Genomic DNA, 13899 nt, shown 5'->3' on the forward strand with positions numbered 1-13899 from the left:
CAGTCAGAGATCCTGCCTCACAAAAATGTGACAGATATCTAAGCAGCAATACATGAGCTCATCACACACACACACACACACACTCATGAACACATACAAGTGAGTACACACATATATGTGTGCACACACATACATGTGCATGCATGCATACATGGGAATATATACACGTGGGTACACACATGTGGACATCCATGCACACACATGTGGACATCCATGCATGGGTATGCACACACATGCATACACCCACACATACAAGAGGACATTTAAATGAACACATAAACATCATCACACACCAACAAGAATAAATTACGTATTGAGGAAAATAGACAATGGAAAGCTAATCCTTGTATTATATAAACTTATAACTGTTCTGTGGTAACATGAGATATCTACTCACTCAATATTCAAGAAAGCACAGAGCTGTGAAGGGAAGATGTCTGTGTTGTGATATGGGAAACTGAAGATATTTACAGAGATATGCACATGTTGTGTGTTCCTTTTTCTGTCAGTAAACAAATTCAGACAGGTGAGAATGAGGCTGGGGGAACACATGGGCAGCAGGTGAGAGGTCACAAGATGCCACAGATGATGGCCACACAAGGTGCTTGTCACTCTCCTTTTTCTTTGGATTTGGACATTCTTTCCAAATGAAATTCTTGTGAAAAAGAACAAATTTATATCTGAAAATTGGCGTTCAGATGTTAAACACAGATAAACAGTGAAACTGCTTCAAGCATACCCTGGGGAAACCGACCTAGAGCCTAGTCACCATTGTCTAGGACATGTGTTTATCTCCAGCGAAGACTGAATTGTCCAGCAACACTCGGGCTGCCCAAAACCAGACATCATCTGAAAGAATCTGGAAAAGAATTTCAAGATTAGAAAAGCAATAATGAGTGAAACCTGCTGTAAACATTTTCCATGTATGGCAGCAGAGATCATGAAAGGGTTTATAGGGTCCAATCCATGGTGAGTTGACTTTTATACATGAAGAGACTCCATATTTAATTTCAGTCCTCTATATGTAGGCATTTAGTTTTTTAGCCTTCCCTCTTCTTTGATAGCCACTCTTCTCAGAACTATTTGTTAAAGTAGCTATCATTTGTCTAACATATTTTTTTTGGCTATAATGCAATTTCTTCCTTTGTGCAACTCTTTGATTTTATCCAGTCATGTATCCATTACTTTCACAGGACTCTGACCAAGATTTACTTTGGCTGGTGATTTTAGAAGGTTTCAATCCCATGTTGGAGAAGGTATGGTGGAGCTCATGGAAGTGGGAGATTATAGGAAAGATCTGTCTGTCATTGCAGACTAGGAAAGTCAGAGTGTAAGGCTGGAATCAGGCCCTGTCTATGGCCATCGGAGGCTCACTTCTTAGTAATCAGCCAGCCTCATGTTCATATTAAAGATTTTGGCTTCTTCAAAATGTGCCACTGTCTAGCGAATAGGCATTCGAACAGGAGCCTAAGCAGATTCATACCATGACATTCTGGTCTGGCTCCCAGAGGCCTGTGGCTGTCTCATAATTCAAAGCACACTCTTCCAACGTCAAGAGGCCCACATTCTGAGAACTCCTCACACTGTTCAACAGTTCCACATCGAGTCTTTTTCTGAGGCATACTGCCAATGATTAATTGTGAGCCCCTATGAAATAAAAAAGATATTTTTATATAAGAGATATTTTTAGATTTTCAGCAGCAGAAAGAAAATGTTTCTATCCCACAAGGAAGGAAACAGGAGGGACGTGATGTAGGATCAGACCAAAGCAAGACTGAAATGTAACTCTTAACACTAACACTTTTCTCTGAGGGCATCTGGGGGATGTGGTAGAGATATTTCAGCTCTAGGTGGCTATGGTGGCCTTACCCATATGACCACCTGAAGCTCAGGTGGCTTTTCTGTTATCTCCCCTTGGAACCATGGCTTCCCTTGTCAGGCACGGTATGTTCTGGGCATCTCTGACATCTTGAGGTTTCTACTGCAACTATAGCATCATGCATCACCATTTAAGGGGTTTCATGCATGAAACTGCACATCTCTGACTCTCCCAAGCAGTCCTCGACTGTCTCAGTACAAGCCTTGGTAACCCCACAGTTTTTTTACTTGGCATACTTGCAAAATCCCATCCACATGGACACCCATTTGTGATGCCCTGTCGAGCAGCTCGGGGGCCTCCTTGCACTGTGGCTATGGGAACTATGGCTATGTAGCCCTGGATGCCTGTATAATTAAACCAGCTGAAAGCACTCTTAGGTGGACCTGCTTGTGCAGGGCTTGAGTTCTAAAGGAAACCTTTTCAAACAAGTTTTCTGTTTTACAGCTAGGAGCCTTAAATGCATATGATCTTTCCATTGCACTGCCTCAGGGTGCGGCTTCTCCTTGACTGCCATAATCTCTTCAGCATTTACAGTTGCTTTGTCTTAATCCATACAGTCAAACCTACATGCATCTCATATCATCCACATTTGATTTTCTTTATTAATTCTCACTGTCTGGATGCTCTGCTGGTTTGAAATGGCCTACTCAGAACAACAACAACAACAACAAAATCAGTCAGGTGCATTTAAATTCAGCCTCACTCATGTTTTGGAGAACGTGAGCAAAATATATCCAGATTCTTTGCCAGAATGTACTACCAATGGCCTCTAGTTTAATCTGCTCTAGGGACCTTGTTCCAATCCGAAACTTCATGAGCGCAGCCTTAGAGGCTCACGTTTCTGCTGGCGTTCTCATCTCTTAAAGTCTCACCAAAACCATCCGCTGTCTCAGCCAACGTTCTTGTGCAGGGTGAAGGCGCTTTAAGAACCGGGTGATTTATTTTGGCTACGTGTGTAGAGTTTATCCCGATGAAGAAGTTAGGACAGCAGGAGGTAGAAGTAGCTGGTTACATGGAATCTGCCATTAGAAGGGAGCGATGCGTACCATGCTCAGCTCACATGCTCCCCTTCAAGTTTGTTGTTCTTAACATGATCTCAGTCCTGTGATTTTACAAATGAAGTCTCCAGAGCCAGATGCTGGGGTAAAAGTCTGAGAGGCAGAGAAAGCACCCAGCTGACCTTCATCCTCCACTGACATTCCAAAAGGAAAAGGAAATTCTTCTTCTCCACACCGACTCAAAAACCTCTGAAACCGAATGAACTTCCCTTCTACTTCCTCTCTGTCTCTCTACCCGTCCTTCTGACTTCCTCTCACTCTATGGGTTTTTCCCTATGTTCGCTCCCTGTCAATTTTTTCTTTTGCTCCACTGCTTGACCTTTGGTTGACTTTGTTTAATCCTGTTTGCAATTAGCAGGGAGTTCTTGGATTAAAGATGTGTGCTAGGACTGAGCCACACCGTAGAAACAAAAGCACAGCCTTGGGGTTCACAGTGTGGTTAAATATCCCGCAACAACAGTTCAGGATCCCATCCAGCAAACTGTACTGCCTTCAGTGGTTGGGTCTTCCCACCTCCTTTAACATAATCAGGTCAAAACCCACAGCTATACACAACAGTCAATCCCTCAGATGACTCTAGGGTCTGTCAAGTTGACAATTTATATCAACCATACCAATCGTTGAAAGCTGTTTTTAAAGTTTTAGGATTGAATCACTGCACATTTTGGACATGTTTGTCCCACCAACTTGACTGAAGACCCAAGAGCCCCACAGTCAGGTAAAATCACATCAGTGACTCCACACTTTGGTACCACCTTTTCCTTCTCCTGCTATGTTAGTAACTTTTCTACCACTGTGACCCAACACTTTCAAGAAAAACATCATCAGGGAGGAAGTCTTTATTTTGGCCCTAGTTTCAGGGGGTCTCAGTCCTTTGTGGCAAAAAGTGTGGTGACGTTTATGGTAATAGAAGGTGGATGTTGATTTCGTTAAAACATTTACTCTCTGTATCGAAACCGTTGTGTGCCCTTTGCCCATGATTCTGCTCATGTGCTACGGTGTTTGTTAATTGTTTTCTTGTTTGTTTTATTTCTTTGTATTTTGTTTTGCTTGTTACTTTGTTTTTTGGTTTTGGTTTTGTTTTTTTTTTTTGTTTTTGTTTGTTTTGGTTTCTTTGCATGGACTGAGTCATCATTGTATCCATGTCATGAAACTCACTTGACCATTGTGTATTAACTTATTTGTTCCTTTCATTTTGCGTCTTTGTTTTATTGCTTTGCTGACTCAGCATCCTGGAATATAGCCCAGGATGGCCCCTGAACTCACAGCCTTTCTGCCTCTCCCCACCATGTTCTGGGAACACAAGTGTGTACAACCATGCCTAGGTACTGACAGTTAGTTCTACTTCTGTTCCTTCAGAACGCTTTATTTTTGTTGCACTTGCATTTAGTATTAGTGTATGTTGACGCAGATGTTGTAAAGTGAGTCAGTCTGCAAGTATTCCTCATTTTTCTATTGTATGGATTGGTTAGAGGAGTATTGGTGTCAGTTCCTTAAAAGTTTAATAAAACACGTCACAGTGGATCTGTAACCACCCTGGAATTTTTTTAAAAATAAGTCTTAGTACTTGTTACTGATGTTTTAGTTTTCTTAAAATATACAAATTCTATTTTAGTAAAATATATCTATAAATATATCCATTTATTTAGATCTGTTCAAACTTATTAAAGTGTGCTTTTTTTCCCAAAACACTCCCCAATCCTCTGAATTTCAATGAACCTCTCTCTGTCTCTCTCTCTCTGTCTCTCTCTCTCTCTCTCTCTCTCTCTCATCTCTTTCTCTCTGCTGTAATTCTATTAATACACTTCTCTCTTTCTTTGGAGCAGTTTGGCTAAAAGCTTCTCGGTGTTGTTAATCTTCTCAAAAATAGTTCATTGATTCTGTGAATCGTTCTTTCAGAGTTTGTCTCATGAATTTCTGCTCTGGTCTTTATTATTTCCTTTTCCACTTCTACCGGGCTGGGGTTTGTCTTCTTTTCTCTTTCCTTCTCTCTTTACTGTATGAACTCCCATGATGCATCATTGAGTTAAGTATTTGAGATCTCCTGGGGCTATAAATGCCCCTTTACTTCACTTGCTTCACCCCACAGGTTCTCAGGTTCCCTCTTCATTGGATCCTAGAACACTGACATTTCCCCAATTTCTTCAGTGAACCAGTAATCATTACAATGTCATTGCCCAATCTCAGACTTTTCATCAACTCTCTGTTCTTTATCTTGCCTTTGATTTCTAATTTCATTTTGTGATGAACTGAAGAGTTTTGAGCAATTGTTTTGATTATTATTCTTCTTTTTTTGTAATGACTTGGCTTTTTGCCTAAAATATATTCTATTTTGGAGAAAGTTCTATGTGCTGTTCAAAGGAATGCATATACTGCAATTTTGGGAAGAACATTGTGTAGATGTCTGTTAAATTTGTTTCAACTATAGTACAGTTTAATGTGGGATGATTATTAATTTCTTGGAGCTGCAAGACAGTTTGGTGAGAGCAGAGTACTGCAAGCATCTGCTATGTTTGCACTAGGCCTTCTGTGCTCCTGGTTTCCCTAGGGTTTGTTTTATGAAATTTGGTGTACAGGTGTTCAAAATATATGTGTCTGCTGGCTGTGTTGTTCCTTTCATCAACATGTAGCAACTTTCATTGGTTTTATCATTTGAAATCTGCTTTACATGGTGAGTGTATGTAGCTGAATCTGTTTTACCCATGTTTCTTTTATTTGAAATATTATTTTTCAACTTATTATTTTCATACTGTATTTAATGGCACAGTGTATTTCTTACTTGTTGGAAATAGAATATTTAGTTATAATCCCATTAGCCAATCTAGCTCTATTATTTGGCAAATTAAGGCCATTTAAATCTATTGCTGTAACAGGGAGGACAGTGCTAGTTCTGGGCACATTAAAAAGCTGATGTTTAATGACTTCCTGATTGATTGTAATTTGCTTGTTCGGTGTTCTAGGAGAACTTATTAATTTCTTCATCTTTGGTCTTGTGTTTATCTTGCTATGTTGGGTTTAGTGCACCCGTAGGTATCTTCTGCAACACCACAGTGTTCATGAATCTCTTTGGCTTGTCCCGACCTTGCCCTACTTACATTGTGCAGGATAACTGTGCTGTATATGACAATCTAGGCTATTGTAATTGACATCTACATAGTATAATCTAGATATAATAATTGACATCTATAGTTATTATGTTTCAGAGCTTTTTGCGGACAAATTTTCTATTATTCAGATGTTGTTTGCCTTGATAAGCCAGTTGGTACTTTCTCCAGAAGTTTCTGTATTCTTTCTCAGTTCTTAACAGTTGACATTTTATCTAAAATATACAGTGAAAGGGATCTTTTATGTTCAGTTGCCTGGATTTATAAACACTCTTTGTCTCTGGACATCCACAGATTTACCCAAGAACTGGTCGTTTTCCTGGTATTGTGTCACTGAATATGTTTTCTGTACCTTTAATTTGTTTCTTTGCTTTTCTTTTTCTTCTTTCTGTTTTTTTTCTTTCTTTCTCTTTTTGGCAGTGTAATCAGGGATATCAGATTGTACTAAGGAGTTGAATGTATTTCCAACTAGAATTTTTGGTGAGGTTTCATTTGACTTCTTTCGTGGGGGTTGGCATCTTCTGATAGTGAATAGTGTATTGGAACATGAAGTTCCTGGCTTTCCTTGAGGCCTTGAATGATCAGGACAATTTTACATGGTTGTATCCATAGGGTGCACCATCTGCAATCATGCCCAGTCTTATTAACAGTGTAGAGTCTGAAATGGTCTAGGGTAGCACACAGTGTGGCCTCATATCAATGCGATGTTCACTGTCCTTTTATTTCTATCTCTGCTATAGCTGAGTAGGTCTTCAGGCCTGTCATAAGCAGCCTTCTTGGATATTGGTTTTTGGCTTGCGGTTTTTTAATCTCCTCTCTGTTTTGAGTTATAGTATCATTTGAACTTTGAGTTGGGAAGATAGCATTGAGTAATACATGCTGACTCTAAGCCAGGCTGAGAATGTTGTCTCCCTCCCTGCTCTGGGTGGCAGAGTATCAACACAGTTATGGAGCCTTGGTCAGAGGTGCATAAATGGTGACAGAAGCAACTAGCAGTGAACTTGATTCAGAAATAAAATAAAACCCAGCACCTGTTATACCATGTGCAGCTCTGAGAATGACTGCAGCAGGGGCTGGGGCAGGAATCAGTGTACACCAAAATGTTTTAAAAGGTGGTTTCAAAACACTGTGAAGAAACAGGAGAGAAGAAAATAACAGTTGGAAATGATACAAGGCACAAAGTGAAGGGTGCAGCTATAAACAAGGGTGGAAGAGGAGAGGGGGGTGGGAAAAATCAAAACAGGAACAAATACCATAGACTCCAAACAGGAAATCAAAAGGAAAGGTCAGAGAAAAGAAACTCTGGCACCACAGATAGACACAGACATAGACATAGACTTAGACACAGACACAGACACACACACAGACACATAGACACACACACACACACACACACACACACACACCACAAACACCCCCCACAGACACAGACACATACACAGACACAAACCACAGACACCATGTACATACATGCACACACACACACACAAACACACACACAACACACACACACACACACACAAACGTGTACACTTACCCACACATAAGCACATATACCTGCAAACACACTTGTACATCAGCAAATACAGAACAAAGCAAATACTTCATTAAAATTTCTAAGTATTGACCTATTGGAACGGTTACACTGGTGGGAATGGTTGTTCTCTCTGTCTACTAGTGTCCCCTTCTTTCCATGTCTTTCTGGTCCATATCCACCATGAATCACCATGGCTGGAGAAAGTCACCTTTTGTTTGCTATTTATAACACACAGTTAGGCCAGCGGGAATGGTTTGAGACTACAACCAACTGGAAATATTTCCACGCTTACTAGTACAAGGCAGAGGGAAACCTGAATTCCTTTAGATGGAATTTCTCATAGGAAGACTGACTTGAAGTCATGCAGGGCTCAGCTTGCTAGGATGTCTGTCGCTTTCATGTGCTTTCTGTGGCCTGTGGTAGGGCAGGGCAACAGACGGTCATGACTGTAGAGATGTAGCAGGTTCTGCTCTAGATTCAGAGTTCCCGTCCTTACCACCATTGTGTACCCTGGCTCTGGCTCTGGCTCTGCCTAACTTTAGCTGCTGTCTTAAAGGGAAAGTCAATCCTGCTACATTGTGTATGGCAGGTCAGAGGGGGGGCAGCATATAAAGTTAGGATGGGATAGGAGATATATCTGGGTGAGTCGGGGGAACATATAAAGTTAGGATGGGGTAGGAGATATATCTGGGGTGAATTGGGGAAGGAATGCATTACATTCATGAACAAAATTATCAAAGAATTAATATAAATATTATGCTTTAGAAATTCAGCTTCTAAACTACATGGTAACTTTATTAAATTTCTGTCATTCACTTTGACAAATAATAACCATAACCATATATAATTATTAGTCACACTATGGTGACAGGATATGTATGTATGTATGTCTGTATGTATATATTTATATACACAGATACACACACACACACACGTGTGTGTGTGTGTGTGTGTGTGTGTGTGTGTGTATCTGTGTGTGTGGTATGTGTTCTACACTGTGCATTTTCATTGCCTTAAATACTTACCATTTACTCTTACTCTCCAACGACAGCCTTGAACCTTTAAGTAGCATCTTCTTTTCCCCCTCACCGCCCTCCCAATTTCTGATAGCTACTTTTCTAGTCTGCTCTTATGAATCCTGATATTTTTAGATTCCACATAAAATGTTCTATATTAAATTGTGGCAAACTCTCAGTGGATGATATTGTATCGTGAAATTTTGTAGGATCAGTCCTTCCCGGAGCATGAAAATGGCTTTCAGGTTGGAATGAGATTGGAAGGCATTGATGCCCGACGTCCGTCTGTGTTCTGCGTGCTTTCTGTAGCTGAGGTAAGAGAGGCTGCTGCTGCCTGGGGCTAATCAAATGCTGTGTATTTTCTAGAAAGTAACAGATTTCAGTACTTGCTGTCATAAATGAGTCCCAGTCCATTATTTCAGTCAATAATGTATAAAATATGTCTCTTTATAATTTTGTTCTTAAGATGAATTTTCTAGTAAGCTTTCATCAACTAATATTCATCCTTGAGTTAACTGAAAAGTAGATTTTACCTAAAGTTGGTAATAATCCAAGGATCCCATAATGTTTCCAGCTGTTCATAAATCCCATTCTATGGATAAACATTCCTATAAATAAAATTACCCTGTGAAAATTATATGTAGAGAACTGCTGTGGATGAAAATAAATAGATTTTAAAATGTAATGTGGACTCAACCCATTATTAAACCAATAGAAGCTTTGAATGGAGAAGACACATTCACATGTTCCATGCCATGACGCTGGCTATTAGGCTGGTACAGAATGTCTAGGGGGTGTATTTCTCAGACTTTAATTATTTTCTGTGTTAAATATGCTGGTCTCATGTGTTAACACTGTTCCTTAACTCAGCCTCCACTGTCTTGAGGTAGAAAGTCAGCCCATCGGCTCTTGTCTTTCTGCTCCTGCTCTGTCCTCTTCCCCATTCCTCTCCCCCACCTCTCTCCATGTGATTATGGCTGGCCTCTACTTGTCTATTCTTCTCTGCTCTCTCTGTCTCTACTACCCTCTCAATTCCTCTCCCCATGCCCTAAATAAACTCTATTCTATTCGAAAGAGAGAGAGAGAGAGAGAGAGAGAGAGAGAAAGAAAGAAAGAGAGAGAGAGAGAAAGAAAGAAAGAAAGAAAGAAAGAAAGAAAGAAAGAGAGAAAGAAAGAAAAACCATCATCAGAAGATATGTTTGCTAAAAGAAATATATGGCAGGTACTGAATTAATAGTCAGTTAGAAACAATTGATGTGATTCCAGATTCCTAGATTAGTCTAAAGGAAATATTTTTTTTTGCAGCAAGTTCTAGATAGCTGTTCACCATTATTGTGATCTAATCACACGTCATAGTCCACATGCATCATTTGTTCTCTGATGAAAAGGTTTGGATTGATTGATGATGATGGTGATAATGGATTGATTCATGATGATGGTGGCATCCTCTAAACATTTGAATGTTTTTCTCAGTTTTGAGCCTTTTTCAGATCCGTGACATTTAGTGAACAACCATGACCTTCCTGTTTCAGGTGTGTGGTTACCGGCTGAGACTGCATTTTGATGGTTATTTAAGCTGCTATGATTTTTGGACCAATGCTGGTTCCCCCGACATTCACCCAGTGGGATGGTGTCAAAAGACCAAGCATGAACTACATATCCCTCGAGGTAAACCAGGGCACATTTAACAGCTGAAATGGGGGGAGGGACTGTTATTTCAGTTTTTTTCATTGTTATTGTTATTTTAACACAATTTCAAGAAATACCAACAGGGGAGCCCGGTGTGAATTGATTTTCCAAATGGAAGTTTCCAAATGAAAGTCTCTGAAGAGGCTAAGGCCATGACAATGCCTTAGAGATGAGTGTAACAGAAAAGTCTGTATGTCTCTCTGAGTCAAATATTCTGGTTAGGAATTTATGGTTAAAATATAATTGTTTGGGAGCACCTGATCATATATAAAGTGTATTCATCTTTATAGCAAGAAATTGTGTTCAAAATTGGGGTTGAAATGAAATATTATACTCCGTCACTGATGCCACACAGGGAGAAACTTGATTTTTTTTTTCTAAAATTGCTGCCAATTTGGAAAGAATGGAAAGAATGAGGCTATAAAATGCTATAATCTGTTTTTCTTTCGATGGAAAATAGTTTTGTGTCTGTCTTTTGTTTCCTGTGAGATGCCCATACCAGGCAGTGAAGGCTGGTTCTCTTTGGCTGTGAGATGCCTTGGTCCAGTTTCTTTGTACAACCAATTGCCGCATGTAGTCTCCTGCTTGGGCGTTAGGTTGCTGAATAACTGTGACACTTTTCTGGTTCAGTGTGTGCTTTCCCTATCCTTCAGGTACCCTTTGCCACCTGCCTGGGACTGAAGGCAGCCTGGAGCTCACGAGAGCTGGTGACAGAGAGTAGCATCATTCCCTCCATAGGTATTATGGAGCCCTTAGCATGTACTTGTGATGGGTACTAAGCAACACAAAACACAAGGCCTCAGGCTCTGCGGGGATGTCCTTCAGAGAAGAGAAAGATTGAGTAAAGCCGTAGGGATAGTCTTTCAGATACTAGTATTATAAACGTAGGTTCTCTGAAGTCACAGGATCCAAGGTACAACCACAAAATGAGAAAGTAGCTTGTCCGTCCCCCTACCCCTACCCAACTCACCTACACACACTTTGAGAAGGCAGAGTAGATATCCTAGAGTGGGAGGGTATTTGTCTAGAATACAACTTTGAGGAGAACCATGGTGGAACAAGTAAAGCTTAACGCATGAATATAATCTTGAACTCTACAAAGGTTTTGGCTTGTAGATTTGATATGGAAATACTGATCCTGTGTAACTGGCACCATTTTAGATGTCAGTGCAGAAACCACAGCTCTCACCTTTAAATAGAGGTTCTCAACCTGTGGGTAGAGAGCCCCCTTTGATGGTTGCATATCAGATATCCTACATATCGGGTATTTACATTTTGACTCATAACAGTGGCAAAATTACAGTTATGTAGCAACAACAAAAATAACCTTATTGTTGGGGGCCACCATGACATGAGGAACTATAATGTGGGGTCACAGCATCAGGAAGGTTGAAAACCACTGCTTTAAAGGAAATAAGAGATTATTTTGAGCCATTTTGAGTGAAGATGGCCCAGGAGCACAGATTAGGTTGCTCCAAAGACCACGTTTCAACATGGGAACAGTCCATGAAGTTTCTTTCTTTATTTATAGTTTTACACAATAAAGGAAGTTGTAAAATCAAGGCAAGCTTAGAATGTATCATTGAGTATATCAGAGGTAGTTACCTCCAGTTGTGGGAAGCTTTTCTGTAGGCCTAACATGCTAACTGATGGTATTCTTAGCCTTCGGGTTAGTGGAAGCTAATAACCTTCAGAGTTAATAGATTCTAAAGATTTTGATCTATCAGTCACTGGGTGTTATTTCTGACACAGAAGAGAGCAAAGAATGGCTGTCCTGAGCATTAGATCTGGCCCAAGATAAGGCGATCAGCCTCTGAGCCTGCAACATTCCAACAGCCCCTCCCCCTGAGTGCTGACGCCCTAACCTAATCTGGAAAGATAAGATTTTTTTTTATTGGATAATTTATAAGATTAGGAACAGAAAGTTGGACCTGCCAAATGGCCTTTGGATTTCCACAGTGCTGGATATTGAACCCCAGGTGGCATTTGGATTGTAGATAAGTTCCTAATTTCTCCAACTACAGTGGCATAAGACCTCTCATGGTCTTTCTGATATGACTTCCTAGTAAGTGGCAAACACTTGGGGACTCCAGCTCATCCTTTGCCCTTTCTTTAAAAAAGCCTTAGCGAGAGGTAAGGTGAAGGCCTGTAGATTTCAAAATGCTCCTAAGAAACAATTTCTCGAAGTATCCTCTTCATACAAATCCTTTTCCCCTTGAGCTTAAATTCCTTGAAACTTGCTTTATGGTCTGTCGTAATCCAAGTAAGGTGATAAGTGAATATTAGTCATCTGTGAAGACTGACATGTATTATGAAAATTACACTCAACGTCTTTGAACTTAAGGCATTTAAAAACATTAAAACAATTTGGAGGTTTCAGTATAAATCCTTTGTGTTAAGCTAAAAACATATTGAATATATGGCAGAAGATTAAAAGTAGGAATAATAGTAATATATTAAAAATATGTGATGATATCTTGTAGGCATTTTTGACTAGTGTATACTCTTTTAGATTATAGAAAAGATAAATTTGTTTGGATGGATTACTTGAAGGCCTGTAGATTGCAAAATGCTCCTAAGAAATTATTCAGAAACAGAAGTTCTGTGAGTATCTTCTTCATTTGTATAAATCCTATTTTCCACTGAGCTTAAAGTCCTTAAAATTGCTTTACGGTCTGTTGTATTATAATCCAAATAAATTATGAAATGTCTTAATTGCCTTTACCTTTCCTAACTTAATTCATTATATATGCTCCCCTGGGCAAATAGCTTTATTTTTTTTTGTTATATATTTGTTGTTGTTTTTCCTTCAGCGATGCAATTAAAGACTCCAGAAAACTTAATTTAAATCAAGCCTGCTAAAACTTATTTAAAATATCTTGTATGGATATTTTTTCCTTTTTTGTTTGCAGCAAGTCAGTTTTCTAAGCTTAATTTTGGTGTTTGGAAGCTGGTCGATTCTCCATACAGACCCACTCTGTCAAATGCATATCACAGATGTGTCTAAGTACAGTGAACATGAAAGAAGCATTTCGGCAGGTTCACCGATGCTGTACGTGTGTGTGTGTGTGTGTGTGTGTGTGTGTGTGTGTGTGTTATTGTATGTATGTGTGTGTGAGTACGTGTTATGGTGTGTGTGTGTGTTATGGTGTGTTATGTGTGTTATGATGTGTGTGTGTGCATGTGAGTGTGTGTTATGGTGTGTTTTATGGTGTGTGTGTGTTATGGGTGTGTATGTGTGTGTTATTATGTATGTGTGTTATGGTGTGTATGTGTGTTAGGGTGCGTGTGTTATGGGTGTGTATGTGTGTTATGGTATGTATGTATGTGTGTGTGTTATGGGTGTGTGTGTGAGTGTATGTGTTATTGTATGTATGTGTGTGTGAGTTCGTGTTATGGTGTGTGTGTGTGTGTTATGGTGTGTTATGTGTGTTATGATGTGTGTGTGTGCATGTGAGTGTGTGTTATGGTGTGTGTTATGGTGTGTGTGTTATGGGTGTGTATGTGTGTGTTATTATGTATGTGTGTTATGGTGTGTATGTGTGTTAGGGTGTGTGTGTTATGGGTGTGTATGTGTGTTATGGTGTGTATGTATGTGTGTGTGTTATGGTGCGTA

The 13899-nt window shown here is 39.7% G+C and overlaps 1 protein-coding gene across 3 annotated transcripts in view; it reads left to right on the top strand.

Moving 5' to 3' along the window:
* The window catches only part of L3mbtl4 (L3MBTL histone methyl-lysine binding protein 4), a 533749-nt gene that overhangs the window by 227273 nt on the left and 292577 nt on the right, over nt 1-13899 (top strand). For all 3 annotated transcript variants that reach the window (XM_087564391.1, XM_087564392.1, NM_001433416.1), the window contains 3 exon segments: nt 8804-8908; nt 10127-10262; nt 12796-12887. In XM_087564391.1, the coding sequence (XP_087420517.1) occupies nt 8804-8908; nt 10127-10262; nt 12796-12887 (333 nt within the window).

Source organism: Rattus norvegicus, chromosome 9 (assembly GCF_021556685.1).
Source record: "Rattus norvegicus strain SHRSP/BbbUtx chromosome 9, alternate assembly SHRSP_T2T, whole genome shotgun sequence".
NCBI lineage: Eukaryota > Metazoa > Chordata > Mammalia > Rodentia > Muridae > Rattus > Rattus norvegicus.